The sequence below is a fragment of the Carassius auratus genome, chromosome 3 (genome assembly GCF_003368295.1).
Source record: "Carassius auratus strain Wakin chromosome 3, ASM336829v1, whole genome shotgun sequence".
Lineage (NCBI taxonomy): Eukaryota > Metazoa > Chordata > Actinopteri > Cypriniformes > Cyprinidae > Carassius > Carassius auratus.
Window position 1 is genome coordinate 25,018,506 of NC_039245.1, and position 18,495 is coordinate 25,037,000.

The 18,495-nt window shown below is 37.4% G+C and overlaps 1 protein-coding gene across 1 annotated transcript; it reads left to right on the forward strand.

The window, feature by feature from the left end:
* The first annotated feature begins 14,143 nt into the window (after nt 1-14,143).
* Nucleotides 14,144-17,159, forward strand: LOC113052265 (recoverin-like). Its single transcript, XM_026216686.1, has 3 exons — nt 14,144-14,827; nt 15,140-15,251; nt 15,337-17,159. The coding sequence occupies exons 1-3, from the start codon at nt 14,447-14,449 to the stop codon at nt 15,453-15,455; spliced, it is 612 nt and encodes a 203-aa protein (XP_026072471.1). The 5' UTR covers nt 14,144-14,446; the 3' UTR covers nt 15,456-17,159.
* The last annotated feature ends 1,336 nt before the right edge of the window (nt 17,160-18,495 follow it).

Consider the following 18,495-nt stretch of genomic DNA (forward strand, 5'->3'; position numbering starts at 1 on the left):
TTCCCTTCCCCCATCCTTTTCACTGTTATCACTTCAAGGGGCAAATTGCATGTTAGACCTTGGTTTTCTTCTTCCATCTAAACCTGTAGCTTATTTTTGTAAGCACAGCAATAAAACAGATTATCAATCAGATTATTCTTCAATCTGAAGCAGGGGAGTTTGCCAGCATTTTAGAGGAAACTTCCCTGATTTTCAAGACTGCCTTTCAATAAACTGCAAAAGATTTTCCAACAATGTTTTACTGTAAAAAAAAAAAAAAAAAAAATACATAAAGATAAAACGGTAACATATTTGATGCTGTGAAGAATTTCTTAGATCTGTTTGTGCAGGCAAGCACTGTTGCTTTGTACACACACACACACACACACACACACACACACAGCTTATATATGTGTGTGTGAGCACATAAAGTAAATCCTGTCCAATTTTACAGCTAGATGACTGATGCAGGATATTTCATACACATATAGGAAAACGGCGTGGAAAATATGTTTAAGCTCTGACAGATGTCAGCATAAATTGACTCTAGACCAAACCCACAAGGGCTTATGTTATAAATTTGCATGTAATATTTATTATTCAAGAACTCACAAGTTATCCACAAGAGAATAAAGAGATTAGCATTGCATTTTTATTAAATGCTTAGATATTTGTTGTTATTTACTCACCCTCATGGAACACAAAATGAGATATAATTAACAAAATGCCCATGCTGTTCTTTTTCACGCAATGAAATTCCAGTAATTGAGTTTTCCCTCCTAATTTTTAGTTAGGTAGTTGTTAAATTTAGGTATTGGGTAGGATTATGGGATATAGAAAATGGTCAGGCAGAATAAAGCATTAATATGTGCTTTATAAATTCTAATAAACAGCCAATATGCTATGCAATAAGCAACTAATTAATAGTAAGAATTGGTCCTTAAAATTAAGTGTTACCGAAATTCTTTTTTGTAAAGATTTTGCTTTACTCTTCTCCCAGAGCCAGAATTCTCATTTTGAACTATGTGTTAAAGTGTCATTTTATATGAACAGGTGACAAAGACACATCCTAGTTGAGGATTAAGGTTGGAAATATAGGAAGAGGAAGGAAATTACTTTTCTCTCTCTCTCTCTCTCTCTCTCTCTCTCTCTCTGAGGTGTGGTTGAACAGGAAATGCCAGACTGGATTAAGGCTTGTAATGTGAAAGAACAGTGGTGGATGTTTATGTAATATGGAATCCTGAGGTTTATCTGTTTCTGGATATTTCATGCTTTGTCTCAGAGATATTCATTTTACAGAATGTAATATTTTAATACTTCTACCTACTTTTCTAAAGGCAGGTTTTTATCAGTCCACCTATACAAAGTACAAAGTGTTTCTGGAAATCACTCTCTTTTTTCATTGCCTTATATAATATGGTACAGGCTGAATCTTTGTCCTTGCCTTATTACATACTGTATTAGATGCTTGAGGTCTATTGAATTGAATTTTTGCAAGTATTGTAATTCTGACTTTAAAATGATGTGCTCATAAAGGAAAGATAAAATAAGCAAAGCCAGGGGCGTCGCTAGGCCCTTTTTAGGGGGGCTTCAGCCCCCCTAAACTTATGCCCAGCCCCCCTAAAAATTATTTGATTAATTAATAAGTGATGCTTCAGTCCCCTTTAAAATCTCATTTGAGACGGTGGCAAGCTGCATCAAGTTCCGGCTCCTCCCCTTATCTGAGTCTGCATGGATTCATCGCGTTTTTCAATCCACAGGGGCGCCGAGCAGAGCGAACATCAGAGAGTACAAGGTGTTTGTGTGTGCGTGCGTGTGTGTGTGCGCGTGTGTGTGTGCGTGTGGTGTGTGTGTTCTCGCATCCAATACCAGTACGTCTTCGCTGCGTTCACTTTCAGCCTTTATCACAGATGTGTGACAGATGTTTTTTCTTGCGATTAACACCCATGAAAACATACTTTAGAAAACGATCATGATTTATTTTAATTTACTTTTTGAAATTGAAAACATATTATTGTGTATTTCGGCATTACATTATGCAGCCATGCAAAATAAATTATTAACGACACACATCATTGTCTGAAAGTACTAAATGGCACAGAGAGAGAAACTTCATGTGGAGTTATTTTGTTTTCTATTATTAAACATAATTTTGTATTAAGTAATAATTAATCATTAGTGTATCATGATACATATATTAGAGTAAGAGTAGGCTAAAGGGATCTGTGTTTTTTTTTTTTTTTTAAGTAATTGATTTATAGAAGTGGCAAATTGATAATGATGTTATTTTTAATAAATATAAATAAATATAGAACAGATTATACATATTGCCAATAGACAGTTACATTAATACATGTTTTGTCTATATTCTTAATGAATATTAGCTGGTTAGTTAAATGATTTGAAATGAAATAAATGTTCAGGGGCTGACTTGATGTATAACCAACCGTATTGTTGATTATAAAGGCTAAAAAGCTAAAAATTAATAATAATAATAATAATAAAATATAATAATTTATATTTCATTGTAGATGGATATACAACATTTTTTTTGTCGTGCGGGAGTAGGTCTGCAAATGAGCAACAGTCAGGTGAGAATAGAACAGACAGCCTCCCACACACACACACAATACCACTGTGTTCCCAAGATTCATTGCAGTCATTGAACCCTTATGTTGTTTTAATTTTCTGCCAATTTCCACGTACATTTCATAAGAAAAAGCAGTGGTATCATCAAAGGATAAACATGAATGTCCTAATACTGAATCAGGAAGTCTTTATTGTAAAAAATAAAAATAAATAAAAAAATCTACATTCCCAATTCAAAATTTTCCAGTGACTGGTCACATGTAAAAAACTGTATTAGTTTTTTTTTACAGTGTTGTATATGGCTCAGTCAGTACTCCTACTCCCATATATGAAATACAGGGAATACAATGGAATAGTGGATTGCAATAAGGTTAGTAGTATACAACCCTACCCTAATAGTAAAATAATATTTTTTAACCATACCCTTATTGGGGGCTGAGCCCCTCTAAAATCAAAATCTTAGAATCGCCCCTGAGCAAAGCAACCAAATATATTTATTTATCAGTTTATTTAATGCAGTATAACATTGCTACAGTTTCATGCAGCCGATGCTCTACATATAGGCTTCTAGCCAATGGCTAATTTGCAGCCCCAGTCCCTGGTTAGGCTAAAAAAAAAAAAATGAAATAAAATAAACAACTAAGTCTATGTACACATATCTGCTTTTGTTTGAACCACTTTTTCAGTTTTGTTTGAAAAATATTCAACTGTGTTTGCATTTTCAATTCAGCTGACAAGCTGTTCCATAACAATGTACCTTGAACTGTAAATGTAGATTGTGCAAATTTAGTTTTTCTCTGTGGTGCTATACAGTTCTGTGTAGTTGCACCTCTTGTAGCGATCCCCCTACTACTCTGTTTTGATATTAATTTGCATATAACTTTTGGCGCAAGATTGTTTAAAGGGGGGATGAAATGCTCGTTTTCACTCAATATCCTGTTAATCTTGAGTACCTATAGAGTAGTAATGCATGCTTCATAACTCCAAAAAGTATTTAGTTTTATTATATTCATAAGAGAAAGATAGTCTGTACCGATTTTTCCCGGAAAAACACGAGCGCATGGAGGCGTGACGTGTGGGCGGAGCTAAAGAATCACGAGCGCCAGTAGGCTTTGTTGAGCGCGTCTGGAAGCTGTGACACCGTGAGGACAAAACCAACCAAAACAAACCATGGCTAACAGTCAGATTCAGCATATATTTATGATCCAGAATCAGATCCAGAGGCTGAAATTGAACAAGAGCAGCATCAGCAATCAGTCTCTATGTGGTATGTACTGAAACTGTATATATTTGCTTAGCGGTTTTGGAAAATGACTAAGTTCCACTTTGTCGCCTTTTTTTTTTAAGCTGTAACGTTACATGTGGAAAGTGCAGTTTGATGACAACATCGCATGTTGTTTACTTGATGTGCTTACGCGCTGATAGCTAAGTTAACAACACAGAGATATTTGAAGCAGTTTTACTCACCGCCTGCGGTTCCAACACACAATCGTGACCCTTTTTCGTTGAGATTGCATCATCCTTAAGAAATAAACGATGTGCAAATCCGGCGTCAAATTGGGCCTTGTTTGTAAAACAAGCATCTTCGAAATGCAGGAAACAAACACAAACACTTGCACAACTCCGTGGATGCTCTGTAAAAATAAACTCCATCCACTGGTCCCTTAATGCTGTTTCTCTTTTGGTAATCTGTGCAGGGTTGTCTTGCCCTGGCAACCAAAAACACACTCCTTTTGTGACATTTCGCGACGCTCTCGCTCTGATCAGTGAATCGCTCTGATCAGTGAAGTCTGATGTGCTCTCAGTGCTCTGCTCTACGGGAGCGTGCGCTCTTCCGGCAGAAGTGCCTCAGGACCCATATAAGGAAATTCCGCTCCATCTAACGTCACACAGAGCCATCCTCGAAAAAAACTTTCCGAAACTTGTGACAAACCGGAAGTAGTATTTTTGGAACAGAAATACTCCTTCAAACGTACAACTTAATTTTTGAAACTTTGTCCATGTTTAGCATGGGAATCCAACTCTTTAACAGTGTAAAAAACTCAGTATGCATGAAATAGCATTTCACCCCCCCCTTTAAACATTTAAAAAACATTTTAATAACAGATGAATTTATAAAATTTTCAAAACTAAGCTAACTTTTTGTAAAATGCTACAGTGATGCCATCTGGTTGGTTTCTTATCCAAAACTTTTAGTGTTTGTTTATATAGCGATCTAACAGGTTTAATAGTCAGTTGAGAAACCTGACTCCAGACAGTCACACAGTAAGATAAGTGTGAAAAAATCATTGCATGCATAACTTGGCTGCTTTCAAGGATATATATGGTCTAATCATGTAAAAACAATTCAGATTTGTTTTGATTGTTCTACATAGCTTCTCAACATGCATATCAAATTTCAAATGAGAGTCTAAAATAACACCTAATTATGTAAAATTATTAACTGTTTCAATTTCCTTTTGATTGATCTTAATTATAAAATCACTCATTTCCTTCTTTCTGATTGAAAAACACTTTGAGACAGTTTTTGTACAATTCAGGGTCAAACAACTGTTCTGTAACCACTGTGACACACCAATCATTTCATTTGTTAATATTTCTGCGGCTAAACTTGAAATCTTTGCAGATACATAAATGACTGTGTCATCTGCATATAACTGACATTTTGTTTGCTTACAACAGTTTGGAAAATCATTAACATATAAGGAAAACAACAATGGGCCCAAAATTGACCCTTGAGGGAGACCCATATTATTATTCCGTAAAGCTGATCTTGAATTTTTAATTTTAACACACTGATCTCGGGATTCTAAATATGATCTAAACAAATTCATTGCCTGCTGAGTGAAGTTAAATAAATTTAATTTATGTAGGAGAATTTCATGATTCACAGTATCAAATGCCTTTTTGAGATCTAAAAACACTGCACCTACTACATTACCTTTATCTAAGGATTCCTTAATAAATTCTATGAGATAGCAGTTTTGTGATGAGCAAGTTTAATTTCTACTGTACGTTGTACTTCAAAAATTCATTTCAGAACAAATCCTTCAATATCTGTGCATGGGTTTGAATGATAAAGGACATGAAGAGAGATTGTAATCGGGACCACGCTGCCCACTTGATTGCAGTTTTGCTGTAACTTCCTGGAAAAGGGAAGCTAAAGCATAAAACTGCTTTACGTAATCCTTACCTGGATATTCTCCCATGCTAAACTTAATTGCTTTTGTGTTGTATTTCTACTCGAAAAGACATAATAAGTGTTGGGAACATGTTGAAGATATATTCTAGGTTTTAACGATGTAAAACAACAAATTAAATAGGCATTGTCTGTTAAACATGCAAAATGTTTCTTTAGTAATTTTGAAATCGCAATGTCAGCATTAGATAATCCTGTTAAATTACTGAATACAACTGATTACATAAATCAGATTTGACCTCTATCAAGTCAAGCTGCAGAGCTTATATGAAAAAGAATAGCAGTTATCCCTTAATAATCAAAAACTCAAAGAACCCCTATCTTCAAATTATTTTGCAGGCTTGACAGGTGATAAATAATATGTTTCATAGCTGAGCCAGTGCGCCCTAGATTTGCCCAGTCCAGGTCTGGGCAGTGCAACAGTCATGGGGATGTGCTTGGCGTCAGACATAAGCCAAGTTTCCTAACCCACTGACGCCATGGCAGTTTAACCAGTTAAGATGTGTCAAGGAAGTGGGTATTAGATCCGCCTGACATGATATTATGAAATAATCCCTCTGCACGCGAGCTTAATCACCACTACTCGCATCAGGACAAACACGATCCAAAGGTTGTTACCTGTTCTACTATCTAAAACAATATTTACTATTATTTACTAATATTATTTTGCTTTCCCATTTTTTATTTAATGTTACAGAGAAACTATACAGTATGTCATTGCATACAGAAATATTATATGTGACACATATTATCAAGTACAAAATAATAAAAAAGGCAGTTTATGAACCGATTTATGAATATCAATTTCTAATAGGTTTCATATATTGTTTTTACTTCTTATGACGAAATAGTGTATTTCTTACAAACACTACATATACAGGTGCATCTCAATAGATTAGAATGTCATGGAAAAGTTAATTTATTTCAGTAATTCAACTCAAATTGTGAAACTTTTGTATTAAATAAATTCAATGCACACAGACTGAAGTAGTTTAAGTCTTTGGTTCTTTTATTTGTGATGATTTTGGCTCACATTTAACAATAAACCACTGATTCATGATCTCAACAAATAAGAATATGGTGACTTGCCAATCATCTAATCAACTCAAAACACCTGCAAAGGTTTCCTGAGCCGTCAAAATTGTCTCTCAGTTTGGTTCACTAGGCTACACAATCATGGGGAAGACTGCGGATCTGACAGTTGTCCAGAAGACAATCATTGACACCCTTCACAAAGAGGGTAAGACACAAACATTCATTGCCAAAGAAGTTGGCTGTTCACAGAGTGCTGTATCCAAGCATGTTAACAGAAAGTTGAGTGGAAGGAAAAAGTGTGGAAGAAAAAACGCACAACCAACCGAGAGAACCACAGCCTTATGAGGATTGTCAAGCAAAGTGGATTCAAGAATTTGAGTGAACTTCACAAGGAAAGCACTGAGGCTGGGGTCAAGGCATCAAGAGCCACCACACACAGAAGTGTCAAGGAATTTGTCTACACTCGTCGTATTCCTCTTGTTAAGCCACTCCTGAACCACAGACAACAACAGAAGCATCCTTGGCTAAGGATAAGAAGAACTGGACTGTTGCCCAGTGGTCCAAAGTCCTCTTTTCAGAAGAGAGCAAGTTTTGCATTTCATTTGGAAACCAAGGTCTTAGAGTCTGGAGGAAGTGTGGAGAAGCCCATAGCCCAAGTTGCTTGAAGTCCAGTGATAAGTTTCCACAGTCTGTGATGATTTGGGGTGCAATGTCATCTGCTGGTGTTGGTTCATTGTGTTTTTTGAAAACCAAAGTCACTGCACCCGTTTGACAAGAAATCTTGTAGCACTTCATGCTTCTTTTCTGCTGACCAGCTTTTTAAAGATGCTGATTTCATTTTCCAGCAGGATTTGGCACCTGCCCACATTGCCAAAAGCACCAAAAGTTGGTAAAATGACCATGGTGTTTGTGTGCTTGACTGGCCAGCAAACTCACCAGACCTGAACCTCAGAGAGAATCTATGGAGTATTGTCAAGAGGAAAATGAGAAACAAGAGACCAAACAATGCAGATGAGCTGAAGCCCACTGTCAAAGAAACCTGGCCTTCCAGACCACCTCAGCAGTGCCACAAACTGATCACTTCCTTGTCACGCTGAATTGAGGCAGTAATTAAAGGAAAAGGAGCCCCTACCAAGCCCCTAATTTGTTGAGAGCCAAAATCATCACAATTAAAAGAACCGAAGACTTAAACTACTTCAGTCTGTGTGCACTGAATTTATTTAATACACGAGTTTCAAACTTTGAGTTGAATTAATGAAATGAATTAACTTTTCCACTACATTCTTATTCATTGAGATACACTTGTAAGTATGGGTTTCAGGGTTGATGCTATTTTGCACTTCCAGCATTGCTTTTTATTGTTTGAGCAATATTGACTTAACCATGTTATGAGTTTGTGCTCAACTTACTTATTTGAATGATGGCAAATGGAAACAGCAACAGAAATGTGCAATGGCAGTGTTGGGAATGCGTGTCTGACATTGTTTCCATTGCAATTCCATGTAGTTCAGTACTGTTAGTGATGCAAAATGAGTGAAAAAGTCAGAAAAAAACTCATTAATTCATAAAAAAATAAACACACTGACTTGACTAAAAAGCTAATAATCACATAAGCACAGCAGACACTATCACTATCAGTTTCCCTCTTTTGGCTGGCAGATCTGTCATCAGTCATAAGCTGATTTACAGAGCTCAATGACTTGAGGCAACTCAAGTAGTCATTAAGTGCTAGTGAGGTCAGAGCTGTCAGTGGCTCAGGCTGTCCATTAACCAAACCAAAGCACAACCACCCAGCAAAACAACCACAACACAAAGACCTCAAGGAGCATCATCAAGCAAAAAAAGTAACACTAATTGACATGAAACTTAGGACGGGGCTGCAAAATCCAATTTGCCTATGCATCATAAGTATAGAAAAGTCATGCCACCTGACTACTAAAGGAAACTCACTTCTCTGAACCCCACTAAGGACAGACAGCACAGAATAAATGAGCAGACATTCACTCTAGCCCTGCATCATAAACCCAGGATGGATGCTAAAATAAACCAAATGAATATAATAATAATAATTCCTCACATTTATATAGCTCTTTTCTAGGCACTCAAATCGCATTGCTCCACAACAGTACAGACAGCTTCTCTGCTAGCTGCAGATATGGTGTAATGGCCTTATGGCTCACAGCTATAGAGTAGTGTTCGCCATGTAATGTGTTTGTTTATAATAAGTTGATCTACTATAATATGACCATGTTTCACTGTAAATCTTGGGATGTGACTAACCAATGACCTTGTATGTGAACTATGCTTGTGTGTGATTTCTTGTAGGTTTGTATGCAGGGGAGGTAACCAGGAAGTCCCATTTCCGTTTATGCTGAGTGTTGTATTCCTAGAGGTAAAAGGAATTCTTGGTTATTGTACCTGATTAATGTCTAGGCTATATTTACTGTACATAATGGATTTTATTTGTTTGTTTCTCCCTTTTAGAAAGATTCTCACTGCTGCTTTGCCTCATGTAGATTTAAATGTAATTGTAACTCTTGCCTCCTTTTGTTTTCTTTAGTTTGTTTGACCATCTTATCTGACCCAAGCATGGTTGGTTGTCCTTTTTTTTTTTTTTTTTTTTTTGTAGGTCAGTAATAGGTGAGGTATTGGCTGCCCCAGTAGTTTGTTGTGGTATGGTGGTAATGCTAAAATATAGCTTTGATTATTCCTGATCCAGTCAGCAGGTTTAATAGCAGTGTTGGGGAGTAACTAGTTACATGTAACGGCGTTACGTAATTTAATTACACAATTAATGTAACTGTAATTAGTTACAGTTACTAAGAAAAAATGAGTAATTAAATTACAGTTACTTATGAATTTTTTAACGATTACAAAGGGGATTACATTTGAATATTTACACCCATCCACATACAGATTTAACTGATTTCTTTCCCAAATTGCACTTACTATTCTAAGACATACGCCCTAATAATTTCCGGGATGCGGAAACACAGTCTGGTTCGTAGAATCCAGTCAGAAAAATGGAATGCCTAACGCGGACGGAATATGCCACATTTTGGATGACTAAATCAAAAGTAGGTCAGTACACTTGAATCAAAACATGACATGGACTGGTGTCTGTGAATATCAAGCCCCCAAAATGCAATATATGACTCCTGCACGTTCTGCGTGTCAGTTGAAATCACGCGCGGACTGGACACCGGGACAATTCCCGGTGGCCTGCCAGCTTCCTCAGTCTTCCTCAACTTGTCCCAATATTTTAATATCATTATTGTATAATTGCCTGCCGAATGTACTAAAGCGATCATTTGCGAATCCGCCATTTGATAATTAAATCTCTAATAAATCTGTTAGTCGTGACTCGCGCGCTCTCCGCGCCTCCGCCAAACGGTTTGGATCAGACTCCAAGTAATCATCAATGCGAAAGAGAGATAAAAGAGTGGACTGTGGAAGCGCACAGCTGGAACAGAGAAGCAGAACTACTGTTCAGGGCTTCAGGTCAGTTTAATCTGTAAAGATGCTTTTTTGACACAACCCTTGCGAAAATTAACATTTTATTATTTTACTATAAATCCAGTGAAAATGGTTACTATTGTTTAACTGTGGTAACCAGAAATTTAAAATTATTTTACAAAATTATTTATTTAAAAATAAATACGAATCCATTTGCAAAACAAAAAACCATACAAGGTTATTGTACTTTTATATAGGCTAATAAAAGCATGGTAAATTTTTGTAAGGGAAAACATGACTCGTGTACAGTATTAGGATTTTTCTATAAATATATTGTAGTATTTTAGAGTATTGTATTGTAAAGTACAGTTTTGTTCAATCTTGAGTATTAAGATGGATAAGGGGGCAAAATAATGAGACTGAAGAGAAAAATGGAAGTGAAGGTGCCATTCAGGAGAGAACTTTTGATTATTTGACATGTCCCCATATTAAAGATTTCAACCTTTTTTATGTCAGGTCCATACAAAAAATAGTATTGTCCATGAATTTGTTTGTATGAGTTTGAATTTTCCATTCTGATTTTTTTTCCCAGTCTGCCCCTCCTGTAAATTAATGGCAAAGACATGCAGTTTCATTTACTACACATAGGCCTACTGAAGCTCGCAGTGTTTTCAACCTCTGCCGTCTCAATATATGAGTACACGAGCACATACACATAATTTCTAGAACTGCTCTGTCACTTCATGCATTTTACTTATTTTGAGAAAACTATCATCATATCATATATAAAGAGACAGCAGTTAAAAAAACAAAAAACACCAATGTTTCAGGAGTTTATTAAACAGCATATGACACATGCTTATTAGATAACTGTATTTGAGTTGATATATATGCTTTTATTTATTATAATGTTCACAAATTTAGAAAAGTAATCAAAAAGTACTCAAAAGTAATTAGTTACATTACTTTAATAAAGTAATTGAAAAAGTTACACTACTATTACATTTTAAACAGGGTAACTTGTAATCTGTAACCTATTACATTTCCAAAGTAACCTTCCCAACACTGTTTAATAGTAACACCAATCTTTCCTTCTCCTCTTCGGAGAATTAGACTGTTGAAGCTGTTTTGTGGGCAGATCGCCGGATTTGAGTACTCCTTTTTGCACATTGCACACAGTGTTTGTAGTGGTAACGTGCACCTCACTATTTGCAGTGATCGCTTTTTGTAGTACCTGTGCCTGTGAGTGTGTGTGTGTGTGTGTATGTCTGTGTGAATAGGCAACAGAATCAGCAGCACGGGTGGTGTGTCGGTCTCACTCCTCTTCCAGGACTGGTAACGTCTCCCAAACAGCTGATCCATTATTTGTATTTTGATATTCCTGGTGGCAGCCCCTCTTTCTGGCCTAGGGGGCCTAATCTATATTGTCTCACATTATTCAGAGTATCTTAAACTGTGTCCCGAAGATGAACGGAGGGAGGTCTTACAGGTTTGGAACGACATGAGGGTGAGCCATTAATGACATCATTTTCATTCCTCGGTTAACAAACCCTTTAAGCTTAAGAAAAATCTCACAATGTCCTCATGATGTCTTGGACACCAATAGTTTAATGATTCATAACAGATGAATCACTTTTTGGCCAACTAGGATTTCGGTATGAAGTTAAGGATTAGTTCATGCTTCATGAACTTCAAGTTAAGGAACTTCATGCATCATAAACAAAATGTTACAATTAAAATCAAAATTTGTTGTTTGCAGTTGTTGTAAATTATTTAAACGGATATGCAGGGTAATACGTTTTAATTTTACCAGAGATGTATAAAGTACTACTGACCCAGACTTGAGTAAAAGTACAAGTGCTCTATCAAAAAACTGACTTGAGTAGAAGTTGAAGTGCTCTTTAAGCACCACACTTAAGTAGAAGTACTAAAGTATTCAGCATTTTTTGTACTTCATTATTGCAAGTTGTCTATTTTAAAATTTACTACTCAAGTACTGAAAGTAAAAGTACAAGTATTGTGTTATGTAGTTATTAAAGAAAGTAGTCAAAAGTTTGAACATATTGTTTTTACTATTTCAAATGATTAACTTAAAGGACAATCACAATTCCTTTGACTAACTTTTTGTAAACAAAAAACGGTTACAAGGTTAGTTCGCCCAATTTGCAAAATTATGTCATTAATAACTCACCCTCATGTTGTTTCAAACCCGTAAGACCTCCGTTTATTTTTGGAACACGGTTTAAGATATTTTAGATTTAGTCCGAGAGCTCTCAGTCCCTCCATTGAAGCTGTGTGTACGGTATACTGTCCATGTCCAGAAAGGTAAGAAAAACATCATCAAAGTAGTCCATGTGACATCAGAGGGTCGGTTACAATTTTTTGAAGCATCGAAAATACATTTTGGTCCAAAAATAGCAAAAACTACGACTTTATTCAGCATTGTATTCTCTTCTGTGTCTGTTGTAAGACAGTTAAAAAACAATGCAGTTTGCGATATCCGGTTCGCAAACGAATCATTCGATGTAACCGGATCTTTTTGAAACAGTTCACCAAATCGAACTGAATCGTTTTAAACGGTTTTGCGTCTCCAATACGTATTAATCCACAAATGACTTAAGCTTTTAACTTGTTTAGTGTCTGACACTCCCTCGGAGTTAAAACAAACCAATATCCCGGAGTAATTCATGTACTCAAACAGTACACTGACTGAACTGATGTGAAGAGAGAACTGAAGATGAACACCGAGCCAAGCCAGATAACGAACAACAGACTGACTCATTCACGAGTCAAGAACTGTTTCTGTCAGACGTGTCTGATTCGTGAACCGAGGAGCTGATGACACGCAACAGAATCGGTGAACTGTTTTCTTCAACTGGTTTATTGAATCGAACTGTCAGAAAGAACTAACGTTACTGGTCATCCGAAAACCGATGCAATCGGTTCTTGACTCGTGAACGAGTCATTATCTGGCTCGGCTCGGTGTTCATCTCTCTCTTCACAGCAGTTCAGTCAGCACGCGCAGTCTTCTTAATCGCTTGATTCGCTCAATGATGTGCCAGCTTCATCAAATCTGCCATCTACAGTTCTGGCAGTGGTAATGTGGGTTTGTAATGGAATGATTCGTAACATTTTTATAATTGTAACGAGTAACGATGCAGCACATAAAAAAAATATCGGAGTAAAAGTATTAAACTCAGCGAAAATATGTACTGAAGTAAAAGTGGAAGTATGAGAAAAAAATTATACTCTAGTAAAGTACAGATACCGGCTTTTAGTACTTAAGTACAGTAGTGAAGTAGTTCTACTTCGTTACTATACATCTCTGAATTTTACTAATCAGATGGACAATTAAATATTTAGCTGAACTTATGTCGTGTCATTGTTAATGAGAGAAGAACACTTCCGATTGTCTATTATGTTCTAGAGATACCAAACATCAGTATGACTGGCTACATTTCTCACCACTGCAAAAACATGTTGTAAAAAGTAACATTTCACTTTCTCAGGATTAGAGTCTCAGTAATGCATGTTTCACAAATTATATTACATTATTAGCTGAGAGTGTTCTTGCTTTCGTTTCAGGGTGCTAATATTTGAATTTGAATTTATGGTGTTTTAAACCCATGTTTTGACGGAAAAAAAATTGTGATCAAACATTAATTGGGTGGACCCCCTGCAGGACCGTGGCTGCCCCCCGGTTCAAGGCCCTTGACCTAGTCCACTTAGAGTAACAGCAAACGGTCGTATAAGATGGTGGGTCTTAATGGAAAAATTGTAACATAAAGGACACCAACCCAGATATAGAGACCAACACTTTGAGTGGCGCCAATCGCGCAGAGTTTTGTTTGCTATCCTCATATTGTAAGACAGTGTTGTGAAGGAGCATAACAACGTAATGTGCCACTCATCAGAAGTAGTATGACGTAACCAACTAATCTTTCAGAAAGCCTGTCTGGATTTAAATAGAGATATACCTAATCCAATTCAGCACTTAGAGGAGTTGTCAGGGGGAGCCAAGCCCGAAGAGGGGCCAACAACAGCACTCAACACAACGCCATCCCTTTGTCAGCTCAGAGAAAGAAACGCTGAAAGCAGAGAGAGCGTGAGACAAGAGAGGAGGGTGGGTGAAAGCAGAAGCAAACTCAGCAAATCTGCCCCTTTTTGACCCGTGTAAAGCTTGAGAATATGGGGAACACCAAGAGCGGTGCTTTGTCCAAAGAGATTCTGGATGATCTGAAGCTGAACACCAAATACACAGAGGAAGAGCTCTGCGCATGGTACGCCACCTTCCTCAAAGAGTGTCCCTCTGGTCGCATCACCAAGGAACAATTCGAGGGCATCTATGCCAGTTTCTTTCCAGATGCCGACCCTACCGCTTATGCTCGGCACGTCTTCCGCAGCTTTGACACTAATGCCGATGGCACCTTGGACTTTAAGGAGTACATTGTGGCACTGCACCTTACCTCATCAGGCAAGACCCTGCGCAAACTCGAATGGGCATTCGCTCTGTATGACGTAGATGGCAATGGAACCATCAGTAAAAACGAGGTCCAGGAGATCGTACGGGTGAGTACGACTCAGAATTGGCATTTTAATGCACACCCTGCATTTACTGTTGATTGAGTATGGGAAGTGTGTCAGACTGATGTTGTTGGGGATCATTAAATGAGTCGGTTTGCATTCATTGCTCAGGGTAAGTTGTACAGTAGTATTTAGTCCAACACTTTTGACCAGATGGTTCAAGAAGCTCAGGATAGATTACACCACCTCATAATACAAGTCTCAATCACTTGAGCATGCCTGATGCCAGTAGTTGTCGATATGTGATATGTTAAGAGCGACAGAATTTTTTAATATTTTGCATTCTTCCGATAACAGTCAATATTCAACATGATTCCCGTCGAAGACCAGAAAAACCTTCCGGAGGATGAGAACACACCAGAAAAGCGAGCTGACAAAATCTGGACCTTTTTCAAAAAGAAAGAAGATGGTAATAACTCATTGCTGCAGACTAAATGAATCATGATGTGTTCTCGGAATCAGTATTTCTTCACAATGTCTTATTGTCTTCATAGATAAGATTGGAGAGGGGGAATTCATTCAGGGTGTCATGGAAAACAAAGACATCTTGAGGTTGATACAGTTTGACGAGCCAAAGAAGATTCAGGAAAAACTCAAGGAGAAGAAGCATTAATGGCCATATTCCCATGAGACTGATCAGAGCTTGATTTCCATTCATTTGACACCTACACAACCCAGACCGATTCTCCAGGCCGCACGCCGGATACATTCAGACACTCTATCCATACACACTTCAGAGCCATAAAGCAGTCAAACCTAGCTTTTCTTATAACACATACAAGACTTGTGTTCTGGACCACCACCATCATCACCTCTACCTGAATTGCCTCACTGCTATTTCGATTGCTTTTAGAATCCAATCGATAAGAGGTCCAATCGAATTAGGCTCGTGTTAACAGTCTGTTCTCAATCCTCTTAGGATCTGAAGGTCGGGTAAGACAAATCCACAGGGTCCAGTTGCTCTCCTCTTTTAGATCCCTTTGGGTTTAAGTAGGAGCATGTCTAGTGCTTTTAAAATGGGGGGGGGGGGGTGGTTGGCTGGGCGCAAAATGAGCATGATGAGAAAAACTTTGTACAATCTATGGTACACTGTTTAGAAGTGCAAACCTGCAAATGGTATCTCTTGGAGCTATTTCTACCTGATCCAACCCTTAAATTTCATTTTATCACTGTAACCTAATCAAGTTTTATTTAGGTTAATAATTTTGGGTCAAATAAAATCAAATAAATTACATTACCACCTGAGAACTTGTACATATTTAATGAAGAAAAATACTCAAAGCTCAAATGAAAACACATTCATCATCCTCATGACAGTACACATGGTTTTGTCTCATACCTAAAGGCTACAACACACACCAGTTTTTGTAACATGCTGAGTTATACACACACATTTATACATAGAGAGTGTATACACAATATAAATAATAGATTGATCGCACAGTGTAGATTCATTGGTCATAACACAAGTTTTTGAGATCACAATGAGCAGAGTGACAGCTTTTTAGTGACTATAAAGGGAGTGCTCTATGCAAGGTTTCTATAATCCATTCAAAGTGCAGAACTTTTGTTTTTCGGCCACACACAAGTTGCAAAGTTTCGGAATAACATGCATATTTATGTGAGATTCACTCTCGACATAACAGTGATTGACATAGTGATAGGACTTCTGCATTACGACTGGTTGGCCCCCAACCATGTCATAGCTCATTACCATAAAGTTGACCCTACTTTCCTCGATTCCCGCACTGTCCAAGATGCGCCACGCCGCTGATTGTCGGAGCTCACCACCGGCTCACTTTGAAAATGAAAGCCACTTTGACGCTCTCGCTGGTGGTGGTATGAACGCACAGTAACATCATGTTGAGAAGATGCTGTATCCTATGCTGTAAGGGTAAATTTGCTTTATCACTTCTTATAATTACCACAAACTTTTTAACACTTGAGACTTACCACTGAGAAATGTCTTGCTCCAGTCATCAGCCACTTCAACCATTTCATCATCAGACTCCGGCTCGAATTGGTAAGGTACAATCGATAACATCTTTTCTATATATTCACAAGTTTCCAGTGCTGTCATCCTGTCATGGCAATGGATCTTTCATTTCCGCACTGTATATGGTAGACCAATCAAGAACCAATCTCTCTACAGCTCTGGACCAATCATAAAGGACAGCGTCATCTCACCAATCACAGCAGTGAGGGCTCACGGAAAGGAGGGGTTTAGAGAGACAGATTCTTTGAACTGTATCACACAGGTCTTTTATGAATCATTTAGAAATGAGGTAAAATTAAATCTATTTTTTGAAAAAACTAACACGTTTTTTGACCTTGCATGCATGTAAACCTGTTTAAGGAGACCCATAAAACAATATTAGAAACCTTAAAAATGGAAACAAAACAACAAAATACAAATGCACTTAAAATAAAATAACTGAATAAATGCATATTACAATAAGCAATCAACTCAAATAAGTATTAAATCATAAAATAAATAACTAGAGACTGCTGACTATAATCAGCTTGCTTCCATAGTGGGATAATCCTACTCATCACCTGAATTAAAAAAGCCCTTCTGATCTTCAATGATGCAAGGACAATATCTGAGCGAGAGCAGAGCCAATTCATAAGAGAACACTGCTTCTGGCACTTGAGTCCGGTTGCGAGTGGAGAGATTTGTGCTTGCGCATTACATGGATGCACTATCACGTTGCATTACGACATTTCGTCATTAAGATAACTTCACAGAGGCTGCCTAAAATGAAGTATATAGAAGAGAAGAAAGACTCCCTAGGTAGCTACCTATTGCCCATGTCAGGATCTGCCACTGCCAGATGTGATGAGAAATAAAAAAATAAATAACAAGCTAATCACAAGTCATCTTGTGGGGGGCACCTGGGCTACCACCCTCCCCTGGGGCTAAGGTGGTAGATAAATATATTTTGGACTGATTTTCAATGGAAGTAACTGGTAATATCATGCAACCACCACTTTCAGAAAGTTACTGACCTACTTTTGTACACGATATTATCACACAAAAACAAAGCTGTCTCAAAAAGGATATTTAGCTGGACCTTTAATTAACTTATCGAGTTCAGAGTAAGATTAGTGTCTCGAGTCTCTAATCAAGTATAGATTTACTAAACTTGAATACTAGAAAGAGGTCTCACACAGAGTGTATCTTTATCATGTTGACGCTTCTTACAGCCAAAGCTCTAAGGACAAGCCTGAAACACAGGGGCTTACCTCTTCCTTTTCTTTAAGCCTTCTTTGGCTCAGGTTAATACATGGCCTGGTTTCAGCACCAGGACAGTGAGCTGCAAAATAATGGTCAGACCACTGCAGTGGAAAACAGAGGCTAAAAGGTCACCTGAGAGGCTCTTTATTACTGTAGTAGTGTTGGATTAAATTGACCTAAAGGAAGTCTTGTTCATGGAAATATGGGTTTTATGTTTAGTTTGCCATTGTTTTGAAACACTGTTTGGCTGGTTAGCTGCAAAGGGTAGGCTATACACACTATGCATGCATGCTTGCAAAAAAATAAAAACCTTCTTTCTTCATTAACTGCCATTTAATCGTTGGCTTTTATTCTTAATTCTTCTTCTTAAATACTAAATGCTAATGTTGCTAAAAAGAAGAAACCTCAGTGGTGA

Bases quoted from the DNA above. Each gene is read 5' to 3' on its own strand.
- LOC113052265 (XM_026216686.1), top strand. From the start codon at position 14,447: ATGGGGAACACCAAGAGCGGTGCTTTGTCCAAAGAGATTCTGGATGAT. The intron at 14,828-15,139 runs GTGAGTACGACT...TTCCGATAACAG, and splicing joins AGGTCCAGGAGATCGTACGG to TCAATATTCAACATGATTCC. The intron at 15,252-15,336 runs GTAATAACTCAT...TTGTCTTCATAG, and splicing joins TTTCAAAAAGAAAGAAGATG to ATAAGATTGGAGAGGGGGAA.